The following is an 18,924-nucleotide window of genomic DNA, read 5'->3' on the forward strand; positions in this document are numbered from 1 at the left end:
AAACATAAATTTACAAAACAAATTACTATCTAACAGAAATGTACATCAAAAAGGCATAAACCCTTGAAGGAATTTATTTAATTTCATTATTTAAATAGATTGCAAGACAACAAATTGCTGTTCACATGTCTCTCTTTACTGAAAAAGTAAAAAAAAAAATTACATATAAAAATGCAAATCATAAACCTAGAAATTATCATGATGTCTGAAAAAAATTAAAAAATTGAATTTCAGTACAAGTACACTTGACAAGAATTTATTTTATTTTTACACATTATTGTATATACTGTCAAGGAAATATTGCTATGTGTAGTACTGACAAATGAATATGTCCATGTTTGGCTATAGTCTGTAAAGTACGTAGCCTTGACAGAGTGCCCTCACAAATTGGTCAACCCCTATATGTAATAGAGTAGGCCAGTGAGGGTGATAGGACATGAGTAATAAACAGTCTAGTTTCTCTTTGGATAGTGATTGTCTTCAAACTGGGTTTAAAGTTATACTGAAGATAATGGATATTCATATGATGGCATAAATCATATATATATATATATATACACACACAGTTGTGATCATCAGATGACAAATGGTATATTTACACTGCTCTACATAATACATATGTATTGAGCACTGTTTATGCCAGCATAGACATTTCACATATACTGAGTTTATATATATATAAATAGTATTTTATCATTGGAAATTACTGTCATTTGATCACACGTTTCCAACTTTATACATAGTGTCTGTAACACTGTGGTGCATATTTCAGCAACACAGAGTATGTCAAGATCTTTCTATGGTGTAAATTGTAAAGATTGATGACAGGAATAAAACTCATCAGGTACACATGCAGTTGCCAATATAATACTAATTAATCAGATTAGTTTCTTAGAATATCATCTAACTTGATGGATATAATCTTGACATGTCACATAGATATGTATGACAGCTAGACTTGTACATCTGATATATTCGCATAATTAATGTTTACTAATTATGTGATATATCATTAAATGATGCTTACAATTTCATCTAATGTTGAGGCTATATTGATAATATCATGGCACTCATCTTGAAATGTGATCAATGCTGCTTGCATAATTAATAATTAACATCATTCAATGATCTAATTCGGAGGCTATATTAAAGATATCACGACAATCATTTGTGATTCATGTTGCTTGCATATAACATGACTAATTTGCATATTTAATAATTACCAATGACAAATCATTTAATGATCTAATTCAGAGGCTATATTAAAGATATCACGACATTCATTTGTGATCCATGTTCCTTGCATATAAAATTACTAATTTGCATAATTAATAATTACAGATGACAAATATCATTTAATGATCTAATTCAGAGGCTATACTAAAGATATCACGACATTCATTTGTGATCCATGTTCCTTGCATATAAAATTACTAATTTGCATAATTAATAATTACAGATCACAAACATCATTTAATGATCTAATTCAGGGGCTATATTAAAGTTATCACAGTATTCATTTTCTTGAAACATGATCAATACTTCTTGCATATAATGACTAATTTGCATAATTATTATTTCCAAATTAAGTGATATATCATTAATGATGCTTAGAATATCATCTAACTCAGTGAATGTATTACATATAGACTTTATTGCCCATATAGAAAAGAAACTATTTACAGTTCATACTATAAAGTAGACAAAGGTTTGGCAATTAATGGGAGTCAGAAAGATAGCATAATGCTAGTCGAGTCTGACCCCACAATGATGTCATGGTACTCATTAGCTTTATGTTGGGTCAATGTTTCTTGCATAGATTATGACTAATTTGCATAACGAGACTTGCTTCAAATTTCATGATGTTCTTGTATGTATAATAGATTCAATAGGTGCAGTTTGTGTGACTAATTTGCATATACTACAAAAACAGCTAATTTTAGATGATATACCCATTGATTTATTCACTTTTTGAAGGTCATTAATATTTCATTGACAGCAAACATGGGTACTTAAAAAGACTCACATATCTATCTGGAAGTTGATCACTAATCTGCATACTTAATGATTTTTTGGTAATTCTACTTGAAGGCAATAGCTATAACTTGATTAGTTTTAATTCTAGATAGTTTTGTGTTTGCATTGACCATACCATTTCACATACATACTATACATAATAGGTGTGCATCAATGTTATAAATGAAACTCATTCGCATTCAAAAATTATCTTACCATAGTATGAATCATGGTTTCAGGGTATATCAAGAGATGACACTGTCTACACTCCTTCATACTTCAATGCTCTGACAATTTAAATTGGCAGGTGAAAAGTTTGTTCTTTAAAAAGTAGTGAAATTTTACTAATGACAATTACTTTGGTAATTTACATGAATTTTCTGTTGGATTACAATTATCATATTCCTTAAGATTTGGATTATCTAAATCTCCTCTGTTGGGATGATCTTTTGACTCGGCATCATAGGAGGGTGGTCCACTGGTCCGTACACAGGCACATCTTGATTGAGTCGAACCTGGCTTGAACATTTTCCTAGGTACACCGACCCAATCTCTTTGAATGCCACCACTACAAAAGATTTGACAGAATAAATAAAATGAAAGATTATATATAATATATTGTAGCTTTGAACATAGACTGTAAGATACATTGTATCGTTCTGCCCTCACAGGCCTCCTCTTGACGATGTGTGAGGGCGCACCATCATGGTATACCTTACAGATTTCTTTGAACCCTGACCATATTTTTAGACTATTGTTTCTACATGTGCACCCAATAAGTACATAATGAGAGTATTCACCAAGATTCAAGTACAACTTACAGTGAGTTATAATGCCAGTAATTGCTGATCACAGAACAGACTGATTCACTCTAACCACTACTAGTAATACCTAGTTTAGTGAATTATATTTCAACTTCAATTCAAATATTCATCAGCTTAGTACATCAAATGACATGCATACACTAATTTCTATCGCTAAGGTATTTCTATTTTATTCAAATTAATGTATATAAAAGCCAACTGTCTAATACATCGTCAGCTTCAAAGCATACATAAGTAAACATCATCACCATGCAATAAGTTATATTGCTAATCCTGCATGTGTCAAACACTGTGTCAACATTTTGACAGCTAAAGGGCATTAGTACACATTATTATTGTGCAATAAGTTATCTATTTTTTCATACCCCAGCCACACAATGAAGAGCAAATTTTGTATGATTTGGAAAGGTTCCTAATCTTGTTCTATATTGTTGCTTGGCAACTCAGGAACTTATTTCTGATTTACCTCTATGTATGTATCAGATTACACATTCATCACATTGTGAGGTATCAGTGCCTTACTCTCCTTTACATTCTATATAATAATATTACAATGTTTAGTCCCATTTTTGTTTACTTGTATGAGTCATACAAAGGTCATGTCATTCACTAAAAATTCATATCTACCTTTTATTTGAACACCACACCCGACCTCCACTTTTCTGAGTCCATTCAGAATTACACGGTGGAAATTTTTTCTTTTCGTCCTCGTTTGATTTTTTCTCCTCCAGTCCTTTAGCCATTAAAGTTTGTACTTTAGCAAGTTCCTCAGTTGGATTACCATTCTCATCATAGAATCTACCCTGTAATTTCCCTGTATCAACAAACACATAATATGAAGATAAAGGTATGCTAGATATGACAATATTTGTCTATGGTTGTTGTTGTTGTTGTTGTTGTTCAATTTTTAGACTTAAACATGCAACTGGCGGTGCCTGGGACCCTATTTTGCATATGACTGACTGTATGTTTGGAGGTGGAGAACTTGTGATGACTCACTGGCAAGTAATCACCAAAATATAAACATTCCCTATATCTGGGCTTTTCACATGCAAATGCCACATATAATCCTGAATGACACACAATCTAAGCAGCTGTTTGCAGGGAACTTTGGCTCATTTGGAAAGGTTTTTTCATTCTATGAAACAAACAGACTGATTTTCAACTAATTTGTGTATCAAGTTACCATCCTACGACATTGACAAACAATTTGTACATGATACATGACCTGTGTGTTTCTCGGAGCACAGAAAAAATGCTGAAAACAAGACCCAGAAGCTAGTGCTCTGTACAGCAGTTTTAATTTCCCGCATTTGCATAGATTAGCCATAATCCTCTTTATATAGGGCAGTTGTGTCTAGGTAGGTAGCCTAGGAACATGCTTCAGGAGTACACATACACATTTTGATGGCAGTGTAGTCATATACAAGTATACATACCAAGACCAATGAACATTTTTACAAATATTTATGAAGAAACTACAAATACGAAGGATAGGCCGCACTTCTTTGGCAGAAACATGTCTTTGTGTATACCTGTATGCTTACCTACAATGTACATGTAGTACACATGTGTAATTCATGTATGCTTATCTACATGTAGTACACATGTGTAATTCATGTATGCTTATCTACATGTAGTACACATGGGTAATTAATGTATGCTTACCTACATGTAGTACACACAGTGTTTTATTTAAGGGCGGTAAGTAGGTAAAATCTACCGGGGTTCCCACATCATTTTACCGGGGTTCCCCACCTAAATTATGATACATTGCATGAGAAGCACTACCAGTTTTACCTCTTTCCCCCTTTCTGTTACCGGGGTTCCCAAACCTTAGCAAAAACACTGACACATGTGTAATTAATGTATGCTTACCTACATGTACACATGTGTAATTAATGTATGCTTATCTACATGTAGTACATGTGTAATTAATGTATGCTTATCTACATGTAGTACACATGTGTAATTAATGTATGCTTATCTACATGCACACATGTGTAATTCATGTATGCTTATCTACATGCACACATGTGTAATTCATGTATGCTTACATGTATTCTTACCTGCAGATGTGTAATCTTCATGTTTAGCAACTTACCTACATGTACATACATGTGTGTATAATATACATGTTTACTAACTTGCCTACATGTGTAATCTTCATGTAAACTTACCTACAAATGTGTAATATTTATGTACACTTACATGTACCTACAGGGCTCAAAATTAACAATAGTCCCATGTCCACAGACTACCAATTCTTGTCATGGGGCTACCATAATTTACAGTTGGTAGCCCACTCAGGGCTACCACTGATGATGGATGTAATCTTCATGTTTAGTAACTTGCCTACATGTGTAATCTTCGTGTATGCTTACCTACATATCTGTAATCTTTGTGATAGAAATCTAACCATGATTTCACTTCAAGTACTTGAGATGGTGTGAAGTCACTTATATCATCAATTAATCCCTTCTCTGAGAAGTCACCAGTAACATACCCCCTAGTTCCATCCTTCCCTGTAAAAGATTAAAAAAATAGCAATGACAGCATGCCAATAATCGTATAACCACCCAAATTATAAACCCATGGTGTAACCATGGAAACGGTAATATTTCTTTTGTTTTTGTATTAACTAACTTCATTGAAATTATTAAATTTTCATAATATTATTGGTGAAAAACTAAACTGTTTCGCAGGTTGGCTTATATTGGTTACTGTTATCACATATGATGTTGGGTAATGAAATAGCACCTTGGTAACTACACTTGCAATGAGTTTGGCAATATTAGTGATTTCCTGCAGTGCAGGGGTATATGGGACACCACGTTTATCACCACAAAGACAAATACAAAGAGTGGGATAAACATGTACCTGTAAAGAAGTCATAGCCACCACCTGGTCCATAGTGCCTCTCTCCTGCTGACACATCAAATACATTTCCCAACACTGCTAGGTACAATCCTTTACTGCCTGGTCCACCGGTGTAGTCTTTCAGTTCTTCTACAGTAAACACTTTTGAGGGCTTTCCCACCAGACTTACGTGTGCATTCCCCACCAGTCTTTTCACTTTATGGAAGAATTTCCCTGCCATTGACTTACATTCTTCAAATACTTCAGGGTTCTTGGCAAGGTAAATACCATCAATGATGGCCAATGCACCGATAAACAGCGAAAAGTATAATACACGTTTGCTAGGCATTGCTAAATTATTCAGTTCATCAAGTTCAGGTTGTTGATGGTAAATATTTTAAAAAGTTAAAATACTACTGAATGGTTGATATAAATAAATGTAATTGTTTTCGGTTCGATAATATTTGATCTTGAACCTCAACGGTGGAAGAATCCTAGGACAAAAGTTTGTTGACACGATCGATTTCACGCATTTCACTCAGGAGGCTGACATATTGGATTGAAAACGAGGTTTAATGCCGTAAAACGTTGGCATTCTATGTTCTATCTGATCGTGAATCTTCCATGTGACCCGAATTAAAACCAAACAAATTGCTTCTAAAGTATATATAGGTAGTATTGATGACGCAAGACGAAATATTTTTCATTACGATGACAAGTGGTCCAAAAAACGTAGAATATTTTATGCCAAACTGACCTTGCGCAGTAAGAGGGTGATATAAAAAAACGAAAATGGCGGAACAAGAGTGGCGAACAACACCGTTTCGACAAAAAGTCATGGCCCAGATGTAAGTTAACCTCTCAAAATAATTAGTATTGCTTTTCGCAGACATAGTTGAAATTCAACATTTGAAATCAAATAAGATTTCATGTCCAAACGGAGCTTATTACGAAATACTATCTCTGACATGACGAACTTCCGTAATATATTGATGTGAATCATGTGTTGTTTTGACACTGCACTGTCCGGTGTCTCACTTTCGCGTGCTTGCACTTGGACACATGTACTTGTAAGTAACATGTTGTCTCGACTACGTCAAGTACACATATATCCTTGACCATTTATAAGTACAAGGTACCTTCATTCTTATCTATGGTCGACATTATCACTGATTTTATTTACAATTCACAGTTTTAAAAACGAAGACAGTCACATTTGAATCAAGTGTTGAAGTGATTGTTTTGAACTGTCATTTGACATTTCGTTATCTTTGCTACAACTTAGCACAAGTGTAAAGCCATCATCATAATCACGTTCAAAAGGGACTTCCAATGTGCATGTGAGAACGACATCCTCATAATTCTTCATATTCAATGTTTTCCAGAGATACACATTTGTACCAAGCACAAAATATAATATATGGAAGTAATTACAAATGTAGGGCAGTACAGTCATTCTCTATGAAAACTTACAAAAGCTTGCATTGATATTTTTCGTGGACTCCATCTCCCCCTAGAATGTGTGTGTGTATGTATTTATGTAAGAGGATGTCTTTGGGCCTGAATGTTTAGTAACGATGAAGAGCATCAGATTGGCAAAATGGCATTAGCTATAATTTTTTTATTACAACAGATAGATAAACAAGCAAGTCATATTTACACTGACCAGTATGCAGACATTAACAAATACCACAACAATAAAATATGAACAATAATGTTTCTATGCAAAGTATATCGCAATGAATTTTTCCTCAAAATGGTCCCATGATGATGTTTTTTCTATGTACACATAATTGTTCTGTACATAAGAGGCTACATGTATGTGCACATGTACGAGTACATTTTGTATACATATCACAGGTTCAGAGGTAATGTTTTCATCTGAAAAATGGTGCAGTTAGTTACGACATTTAGAATTGAACTTGCCAAAAAAAAAACCCCAACAACATATTTTATATTGTTATGTGTATGTACAAGTGTTATAATGTAAAAGACTTTACTATAATGTTGAGTAGCAGTGTGCCCTCTATTGATAGCCAAATTTTGTTGTTGTGGGTCAAACTGAGAAAAACTGGCATTTCTTGTGAGTCACCACATAGAAAGAGATAGGGGAACATCAAATTTTGGTGCGTCACTAGATATTGTGTGCATCAATGGCGCGTCAAATTGGCTTAGAGGGCACACTGTTGAGTAGACTATTAAAGATAAAAAGAGGAATGTGTATGGTCACTTTAAGTCTTGTAGTAGTTACAAACTCAAAGCATAAATAACTTGCCTAGTATATTTTGGCTGAATCAGTCAGCCTTCTTCTGCTGTTAATTGTATATGATTCAATGATGACTGCAGGAGGGCAGTGTATATGACCAGTATTTCCATCACTTCAGTGATGGGCGTTGCTGTTGAATCTCAATGGCTTCTTTCACTTAGTTTTTGATGCAGTGATCCTCACATGTGATATGACAAGCATTCATCATTGAATCATATACATGTACAGTAAAGGCTGAAGAAGGCTGAGTGATTTACATGTACACTCTGAGTTCAAAACTACATGTACTACAAGATATGATTCCAGTGCAAGGAAACAACAAGTCAAAAGAGGATGCTAAAGGTGTAGGGAAGTTAGAGTAAAGGTGACTTTTTGTTGAGATGTTTCAGTTGAGCCAACCAGGAACCTGTACATATGTAAATGTAAATGATGATGGCTAGCCAACATCCAGTCTCTTTCCAACAACCCAGACAAGTTTCATATTATCAGTGGGGTGTCATCAAACCTATCTAGTCATCAGTTACAGTAGTTTGTGCCCAGATGAACAGTAGATGAATAGTGGACTACAGGTTGACGTTAAATAAGTGAATAAAAGCTCTAATCTGTTTTTAAAATTTTTGCAAAAAAAACGGCTATGATATACTACATTATATGTAGATTTTATACGTACATTTATTCACTTAAATAAATAAATAAATAAACACAACAGATACTTTGCTACATTGTATAGTCACAAGTACCATTATTAATATTATGGATCCACTGTCTCATGAAGCTCGATTTGATTCTTGTTTTTAAATTTGAAATTTTAGAAATTTGTTCCAAATCCAAAAATCATTACTTTGGTTCAGGCACTTTCTTTTCTCAGACCAAGAAGTGAGAAGGCATATTTGTGACGTGAATACTAAAGTTAATGTCATTATGATTAATAATTAAGTTAGCACTTACAAAAACATGATGTGCCTTGCTGTCATACATGTTACATTGTACCTAACAGAAATATTTCTATTTTTGTCTGTCCTAACAGAGAAGAAGCAGTAAGGGCTGCAGGCAATCCTACCTCAAAGTCAAGCATGGAAATGGAAAACCATGTTTTTCAGAAGGCAAAGACCAGGGTAAGTGTCCTCAGATACATAATGTAGATGCTTTTGATGTTGTTTGTATGCAGATAGAGATGTAGTCTAGTTCCTATATAGTATCATTTTCACAATTTCTCGGTACTAGTTAGAAACCACATTGGCATCCAGACTAGTAATACAAATGTACAAATGTAGTTCCCTGCATAGTGATGTGTTGTGTTGTTTTATAGTCTGATTTGGTTAAAGAGCGGTTGTAAATTACTCTGTTTAGATAGTGATTGTTTCATTGTCAGTTGATCTGTGGTACCACACTAGTCATCAGCACAAGGAGAGCTAGAGGTCATAGGTCCGGCTACTGTACATGTACATTTGTATGTGTATGTGAGATTTTTATTTGCCCCCAATTGGGCATAACCAGGAAGGGGCTATAGGAATGACCCATGTCCATCTGTCTATCTGTTCCCACCCATTTCTCAGACACTGACAACTCAATTTCAACCAAACCTGGCACAAATATCAATCACATTAGAGTGCATATGCATGTCACTTAATTTTGCAACGTTGACAAATGGCTGCAAAATGGGAGCCATACATGTATGTGTGGTAAAATGACTTTGTGTCCTGTCTCCAAAAGTTTAATACAGACTTTATTCAATTGTCTACCCCACATTATCAGTGGTGGGCTCTAATTACACCTTGACCTTCAAAATATGAAATATGAAAGTATCTTTATTGTCCATGTTATTGAAAATAAATGGAAATTCATCTTTTGGTTACTCTGGACATGTAAAATTACAAATATATACACAGGTTTTAACGCACAAGCAGTTCACAAAGTGTTTTAGCATTCTCCTTTCGATCTTTTTTGGTTGATAATCCTCATCAAAATGACAAATTCTATACATGTAGTTACAGCTGACCACTAGGTGGCAGTATGATCAACTTATTGTAAATGTTAGGTAATTCGATGCCCCCATCTCTGTTTATCTTGGGATTGTAGTCTGATGTTGATAGCCCAGTGATCTTTCTTGGGAAATCATGTGGGGATGTATCAGTAATGGAACTCTTAGCCCCTTGATCTCTCTTGAGAAATCATATGGGGATGTATCAGTAATGGAAACAGAGTTCCAGTCGATGTTTTTTATGCCGATGCTTACAAACAATATTATTATATTATATTTTATAACCTGTGTAAGTCATTTGATCTACCAAGCTGGTGAATATTTTTGGTCAGTACCTATCAGAATTAAAATAGCTATGACACCTACATTAAAAACTTATTTAGTCACTCACCGAAAGAATGCAATCAACGTATCATGACTGAAAACAACTGGCACATTTATTATATACTTGGCCACTAGAGGGCGTCATTTCAGGCTTACAAAATTGACCAATTTTACTGTTGAGTGAGCTTATTTCCAAGTAACTGAATTTATTTACTGAAATCAAAATGAGATTTTTTTTGTTTCTTGTCCAATTTCATTCAGTTCAAACACAGATTCTTGAACATTCCTAGTAAATCAATATCTTCCTTGGGATTTGTTTTTAGTAGATATATTTGTTAGTGAAAATGGCAAATAATGATTGATTTCCTTATACACTGTATACTACTAGTATATTCCTCTGTTTAAAGGGAATACGTTAAGCTCATATATATGTGCATATGTGGTCTCCATGTAAAACATATTTTAAATTGGATTTTTTTAAATATAATACATTTCTTAAACGAAAAGAATTCCCATTACATGTAATAGTCATATGATAAGGTTATCATGAGATTTATATGAAGTAAATTTAGATTTAAATTCACATCAATCTTGGATTCTTAAATGCAGACAGTATAGGTTGGTTTATTGCTACATATTTATTCCTCACAATATTGATTATCCGTGAAAGGAGAGACTTTCTAAGAAGCCGTAATTATACAAGGAAGGATAGAATATATCCACCCAATTAGTATAATCATTATCTAGATGCAGTCAGACTCTGTAGGATTATCTACAAATTTAGAAATGGAATGTCTAAGATCAGTCGATTCTTAAAACTTGGCATTTCGTAAACATTCTCAAGCCTTTGACATTTCAGAAAAAAAGCTTATCATTATTAGACGTTTGAAGTTTCAATTGGCCCCCAGGAAATCAAATGCTTTGAATTGATAAGGGGTCAGTCTAGGTACTGACGTCAGTGAAATGAGAATTGATTATACAGATAGAGTTTGAGATGTTGTAGGGAATGATTACTGTACTTTTCTAGTCCCTACATGTACACTTATTAAATAGTCAGTTTCAGACCGTCTGGATCAATTTTACTGATGATGAGAAATTTACCTTTCAGCTTCCATTATCATATGCCTTGTGGAGATGTACATGTACATTGTGCATATATCAGGGTTCAATTTAATTTCTGTGCCTGGCAATCAGATTTAACCCACTGAACTATTTCAGCGACAAATTTCTATTGATTTGCATGGGTCTGTCACACTTCCAGTGTACGTGTATGAATTTAGAAGTCTAGATATGATGTTTGAAAGTCAAATTTCGAGCCATATATATATTTGCGTGTATGTGTAGACACTGCATATATTAGTGTTTTTTTGCTAAGGTTTTGATGCCTAGTTTCATACAGTGGAGGAAAATCTGGTGAAATTGAATAAATTTCCACACATTATTGCATCATTGTATCCCACAAGGAACATCGATGAAACATGTGTATCTGGGGATCTCAGGTAGCTTTTACGATAGACCCTGCTACATGTATACATTGTATGTCTATGCTTTTACTGACATTTCATATGTAACACCCTTGAGAAAAACACAAAGACAATTCCGTGCAGTTTTCTTGTCTTGTGCATGTACATGTAAATTTCTTTCAGATATCCCATTAATGACAAAGTAATCAATAATCTGTACAAGTATCGTACATCCCAGACAGAGCTATACAATGTAGGAATGCCCGTTTCTGTCTGGCCATACATTTGTCTGTCTGTGCCTGTCATGTACATGTATCTGCCATTTTTCAATTAATACCAGTTACATATACACGTGTGTACAAATGTAGGTGTGTGTGTGTGTGTGTGTGTGTGTGTGTGTCTGTCTGTCTGTCTGTCTGTCTGTCTGTCTGTCTGTCTGTCTGTCACTCTCGCTCTCTCTCCCTCTCTCTATGTCAGTCTGTCTGTCTGTTAGTCAGGCTGTCTCTGTTTCTGTGTACCTGTCTGTGTTTGTCTGTCTGTCTTGGGATGTTTCTATGGATGTCTAGATGTAGAATTGTTCAAGACATGATGACGCCATTGCTGGTATGTAAATTAGGTACATGTATAAACATGTACCGTGATGATGGTGCATCATGCATCATGATAACATAATATAATCCTTGACATGCAAATTTCAAACAAAAATGTGAACTTTGGTCAAAAATTTTAAAATTTAAACTCAGAAAGTACATGTACATGTACATCCAAATTTGTTTGATATTCGTCTGAAATGCTCTTATATAATTATATAGTTCTCTAAATGTCCACTAATTGAAGCAAAATGATCTGATCTATACAAGTATTGGTAACAGGTAAAAACATACAGATTTGGTAAAAAAAAAATGTTATATTTGGTCAAAATGGTAAACTCAGAAACTACTCACCAAATTGGTTTGATACTAGTTAATAGGGATGTTACTCGGAGTGTCTAGATGATAAATTATTCAAGGCAAGATGGTCTGATCAATTTTTGATGTTACATTGTAAGATGTGATTTTTGTTGAAAGCCTGCAAACTTGAGTAAATAATAAATGACTTTAAACCTACATACATGTTGTACATGTATGTCACAAGGATAAGACTGTCTCAGGAGAAAACGTTGTCTTCAAAAACTTCATAAAAAGACTGTAATCTGGTACATAAGATCAGTCGTTATCAGTGACAGCCAATCATACATGCCACTGACGCATAATAATTCTTACAACACAACGACATTTTGTATTTCCCTATAGTCACTATCTAGTATCCCTTACTATATTAAGATATCCAAGAGAATCCTGGTATCATTTTGACCCATAACCAAAAATGATGTCTTTTATCAGAGAACGCACTTGCAGTGTTTGAAACTTTCTGTTAATTTTTCTCACTGGGAATATGTCACACACATGTACATGTATAGCCCCAATATCAGTGCATATACTTTGAAATTAATTTGCACACACTTAGATGTTATTCTCAAATATTTTTCTTCTTTCAGCCAAGGAAAATACAAGTGACTTAAGGGGCCTTTGTCACTATAAGTTGCAAGATGGGTAGTGACAACCCTTAGGTCACGAGTATTTTCCAGCTGAATGAAGGAAAGTATTGGAGAATAACATCATTATACCAGTGCCAATAATTTCAAAAAAAAATCTGAGAAAGTAGTGGCAATTTTGAACATTTTGACTCATATTTTGAACACAGCAGAACCAGTGATATAGACACACATTGTCATCACATAGATGTATGTTATGACGTAGAATAAGCAGAGTATACATTCCATATTTTTTGTTCAACTTGTTCAACAATGAGATTTCAACTACCCCGCAGCGGAAGTCACACAGTACATTTCTTCCAAACATTAAAAATTGGCTTACAAGGCCTGTTTGTTGTACATGTAATTAATATACATCAGTCGCTTGAGAAGTGATAATCTGTAGCGAAGGTACTCATATCATTCAGCCTGCAATGTTGGATGTGAAGTACTTCCCATGATGCAATGTTCCAGAGGCTACTTCCTGCACGTGCAAGTTGAAATTTTGTTTCCCCAAACTCTCGTTTGGGGTGGTCTCTTAGGCAGAGCCCCCAGCAGCGAGAGGCCGGGTAACCAACACTAAGGCAAAAAAAAAAAGAATTGTTTCTGGTCTAGACAGTTTGTCTAAAATGGTGTGACGACGCAGATTTTTAGAAAATTTATTTATTTATTTTTTTTATTCTCAACAAACCTGTCAATCTACTATTTATGGCAGTTACTGTTCGTTTTATTTAGTACTCTAGAGCAAATGTGTATGTGGGGGCAGATGTCATTTGTCTGTGCATGATTGGCTCTGCAGTTGTCTTCACTGAAGTATGGAGGGTTATTTTTTGTTTCCCCATGGATATGCAGACTGCATGGGCTGAACAAACACATAAAAAAAGACTGACGCAAGGATATTTATGGGATGTGCGCGCTGAAAAGAAACATTTCTTCTTTTTTTGCCTAACACTGAGCTAGTCAAGTTTGGTCTGTGCAATAGTAATATGTCTGTCAATGTCATTGAATGACGATTATTGTTTGATGAACACAGACAAATATTGAAACACTTTATAAAGTTTGAGAAAGACTGATATATTTCGAGAATATTTACACTTAAAAGCAATTTTCAGATACAAGATAGAATGCTGACATAGATGACACATTGGGCAAGCCAAGACAAAACAACAATCATTACTAAATTGACAAAAATCTGAAGCAAACTGTGGAAGGAAAATTGATGAAAATTGTGACTTGACAACTACTCTGAATGATTTTATGAGGAATGTAGCCATCTGTTGAGGAGTATGGAAATATTTTGTTTATATTTCAAGAGAGGATTTCAGAAGCATGGCATCACAACGTTTGCATGTTGTGTATAATAACTTACATTTTAGGCAAAATATCCCAGTCTGAATTTCAACTTTTAGGCTAATGGAAGTGTGTGAAGGTACAAATGTATGTAGACTTTAATTTTGATGAGCATGTCGATGGTGACTGTACATAATATACACAGGATTTGATGCAAACAGAAACACTGCACCGGTTGTCATGGTAATAATGATCTGTACAGAATGGATGAATACATTTGAATATGAATAAAAAAATACATTCATGTACAAATGCAGTTGAGGTCATATATTTTTGTACGTCTTCTATGAGGACTTGTTATAGCAGGACTAATTTCAGTTTTGTCTGGCAGTGCCATTGTACCAGGTTTTGCTAATATTCAAATTAACCAGAAATGGAATACATGTAATTTGAGTTATATTTGGCAATATCATTGTAGATTTGTACCAGGTGTTATTTTTTAATCAATATTCATATACAAACAGAAAAGGAATAATTACCTCTTATACCAGAGGGTATTTTAAACCAATAATAGTTAAATGTAAACTGGAATGGAATAATTTCCATTGTACCAGAGGGTATTTTAATGAAATATTCAAATGTAAACTGGAATGGAATAATTTCCATTGTACCAGAGGGTATTTTAATGAAATATTCAAATGTAAACTGGAATGGAATAATTTCCATTGTACCAGAGGGTATTTTAATGAAATATTCAAATGTAAACAGAAATGGAATAATTTCTATTGTACCAGAGGGTATTTTAATGAAATATTCAAATGTAAACAGAAATGGAATAATTTCCATTGTACCAGAGGGTATTTTAATGAAATATTCAAATGTAAACAGAAATGGAATAATTTCCATTGTACCAGAGGGTATTTTAATGAAATATTCAAATGTAAACTGGAATGGAATAATTTCCATTGTACCAGAGGGTATTTTAATGAAATATTCAAATGTAAACTGGAATGGAATAATTTCCATTGTACCAGAGGGTATTTTAATGAAATATTCAAATGTAAACAGAAATGGAATAATTTCTATTGTACCAGAGGGTATTTTAATGAAATATTCAAATGTAAACAGAAATGGAATAATTTCCATTGTACCAGAGGGTATTTTAATGAAATATTCAAATGTAAACAGAAATGGAATAATTTCCATTGTACCAGAGGGTATTTTAATGAAATATTCAAATGTAAACTGAAATGGAATAATTTCCATTGTACCAGAGGGTATTTTAATGAAATATTCAAATGTAAACTGAAATGGAATAATTTCCATTGTACCAGAGGGTATTTTAATGAAATATTCAAATGTAAACTGAAATGGAATAATTTCCATTGTACCAGAGGGTATTTTAATGAAATATTCAAATGTAAACTGGAATGGAATAATTTCCATTGTACCAGAGGGTATTTTAATGAAATATTCAAATGTAAACTGAAATGGAATAATTTCCATTGTACCAGAGGGTATTTTAATGAAATATTCAAATGTAAACTGAAATGGAATAATTTCCATTGTACCAGAGGGTATTTTAATGAAATATTCAAATGTAAACTGAAATGGAATAATTTCCATTGTACCAGAGGGTATTTTAATGAAATATTCAAATGTAAACTGGAATGGAATAATTTCCATTGTACCAGAGGGTATTTTAATGAAATATTCAAATGTAAACTGAAATGGAATAATTTCCATTGTACCAGAGGGTATTTTAATGAAATATTCAAATGTAAACAGAAATGGAATAATTTCCATTGTACCAGAGGGTATTTTAATGAAATATTCAAATGTAAACTGGAATGGAATAATTTCCATTGTACCAGAGGGTATTTTAATGAAATATTCAAATGTAAACTGAAATGGAATAATTTCCATTGTACCAGAGGGTATTTTAATGAAATATTCAAATGTAAACTGAAATGGAATAATTTCCATTGTACCAGAGGGTATTTTAATGAAATATTCAAATGTAAACTGAAATGGAATAATTTCCATTGTACCAGAGGGTATTTTAATGAAATATTCAAATGTAAACTGAAATGGAATAATTTCCATTGTACCAGAGGGTATTTTAATGAAATATTCAAATGTAAACTGGAATGGAATAATTTCTATTGTACCAGAGGGTATTTTAATGAAATATTCAAATGTAAACTGAAATGGAATAATTTCCATTGTACCAGAGGGTATTTTAAATTAATAATATTCAAATGTAAACTGAAATGGAATAATTTCCATTGTACCAGGTGGTGTTTTTAAACAATATTCAAATATAAACAGAAATGGAATAGTTTCTATTGTACTAGGTGGTATTTTTAAACCAATATTCAAATGTAAACAGAAATGGAATCTCACTAAGATGAAATATTCTCAGGTCAGAAATTTTAATAATGTACTGTTGACTGCATTTTAGGTTTTAGCATGTGAAAGGGAGCATTTGTGCATGTCTGTTTCCATTCCAATGTACTACTAGTTACAACGTAGTTGTCTGTACATTATTGAAATGAGAATATGCAATGAGAGAGATGAGTAGAAAGCTGACATTTACACCAAGTAAGTCACTGTGGATGTCTTTGTGCTCAGAATATTAAAGAACTGCCTCACAGTTGGATCTGCATTGGATTGTTACATTTGATGGGCTTATGTGCACCTTACTTGACATTTAGCAAGATTGAAATTCTGAGTCGGTATGGTGTTAATAACAATGTCATCCAACCTACCTGTCTCATAAATGTGAAAAGGCAATGAAATGTGAGATGCTGAAATAAGTATTTTTTTTTACGTTTTAAAATAAAATCCAACAAGGCTTTTCTTTATAGCACGTACGGCTGCAGTACATGTACATGTTTTGTATCTACATTGTAATTATATGCATGTTATTCAGTTCTATACAATTTGACAAAAAAAATATGGTAAAAATATGGTGACTGTTTTGCATTGGCAATATGAATAACAAGATTCATTGTAATGTTTCTTTGAAAACAGAATTTTATTGACAGCGTTTGTGAGGGTATTTATTATATTACTTTGCATGGCAGGATGCATTGAATGTGAATAACTACATGTAGTTTAAAGTATGGTGTACATTTTGTACTAGGAGCATCTCGACATTAAATTGACTTTGTAGGCTAGCATTTCATACAGCAATTCGTGAGCAAATAATCAAGGGATGGTACAAACATGTAACTATAATACATCTCTGTGTGCAATGTAGGTACATGTATAGTTTCTTTTGTGTGTGGAACATATGATGGATCGACAGAAATACAGTGCAATATGTGTTGCTATGGTGATACCCTTATCACCTTACTCAATCTGTCTTGGCCATGTTAATAGTCAAGTTACATGTAGAGTCTCACCATTAAAATTATGGGTCTCAGAGTTCATCGGCACAAGCACAACATACATTACATGTACAGAGGGTTGCATCAGTCCTTATAGATGTAATAATTGAAGGGGTTTATTGTGATTTTTAGGGTATTTTCTTCAGTTTTGTGGGTTTTTTCGTTCCGATGTTTAACTGGAAGCAAACGCTACAATACCTGTAATGTTAACGCAAATAGATAGAAGCAATTCAGATCTGAATTGCAAAGTTGGGCAAATTTTTCTGCTAAATTACGCCTTACCTGCCAAAAAATTGGACATTTCCTAACTTTTACATCAATTCCGAAGCCTTCAAGACCCAAGAAATGTTCAGAGGTACCCCAATTTTGTCAAAATCGGCAAATGTAGCAACGCATGCAACATTTTGAAACAGGCAGTATGGTGATGACATCTTGTTCACATTTTCAGTGTGATCTCATCTATTTGTGTTAACCTTACACAAATTGTAGCGTTTGCTTCCAGTTAAACAACGGAACCAAAAAAAAAGCACAAAACAATAGAAATACCCTCAAAATCACAACAAACGCTACAATTATTGCAGCTACAGTCCTTAGTGAGATGCTACGTGTAGTTATCTATTCAGAATCACAATGTAAATGAAAGAAAATGAAAAATATATATTCAAAACAAAAATCTATGTACTTTATAGAAAAAGGAGTTCACAAGTGTGTGACATATATAGCAACTTTTTGACATTCTTCATCCATCTTTGAATAGTAGACTCTCCCACACTCAAATCATGTGGGTGGTTTTTTTCCTCAGTACTTAACCTGGTCGACAGCCGTAAGTTTTTATGCATAAGGAAACACTGGATTGCTTTCGTTTAGATTAAAATTCAATTAAGAAATCAGGTTGATACCTTGTATTCTGTTCGGTGGCATTTTATATATAGA

The 18,924-nt window shown here is 33.6% G+C and overlaps 2 protein-coding genes across 6 annotated transcripts in view; one reads left to right on the forward strand and one right to left on the reverse strand.

Annotated features, from left to right (window-relative positions):
* Positions 1-1,664: 1,664 nt before the first annotated feature.
* Positions 1,665-6,048, reverse strand: LOC144449639 (neuferricin-like). The gene is made up of 4 exons (XM_078140213.1): positions 5,721-6,048; positions 5,225-5,365; positions 3,468-3,654; positions 1,665-2,584 (listed from the first exon to the last, which is right to left on the reverse strand). The coding sequence occupies exons 1-4, from the start codon at positions 6,046-6,048 to the stop codon at positions 2,371-2,373; spliced, it is 870 nt and encodes a 289-aa protein (XP_077996339.1). The 3' UTR covers positions 1,665-2,370.
* Positions 6,049-6,491: 443 nt separating this feature from the next.
* LOC144448914 (uncharacterized) overlaps positions 6,492-18,924 on the forward strand; it is a 40,847-nt gene continuing 28,414 nt past the window's right edge. For 4 of the 5 annotated variants that reach the window (XM_078139270.1, XM_078139272.1, XM_078139271.1 and 1 more), the window contains exons 1-2: positions 6,499-6,547; positions 8,993-9,080. In XM_078139270.1, coding sequence (XP_077995396.1) covers positions 6,537-6,547; positions 8,993-9,080 — 99 coding nt within the window. In that variant the 5' untranslated portion in view covers positions 6,499-6,536. Of the gene's footprint in view, positions 6,548-8,992; positions 9,081-18,924 lie in introns of all 5 variants that reach the window. The other variant, XM_078139269.1, reaches the window with a different exon arrangement.

This window comes from Glandiceps talaboti, chromosome 18 (genome assembly GCF_964340395.1).
Source record: "Glandiceps talaboti chromosome 18, keGlaTala1.1, whole genome shotgun sequence".
In the NCBI taxonomy this organism is placed as follows: Eukaryota; Metazoa; Hemichordata; class Enteropneusta; family Spengelidae; genus Glandiceps; species Glandiceps talaboti.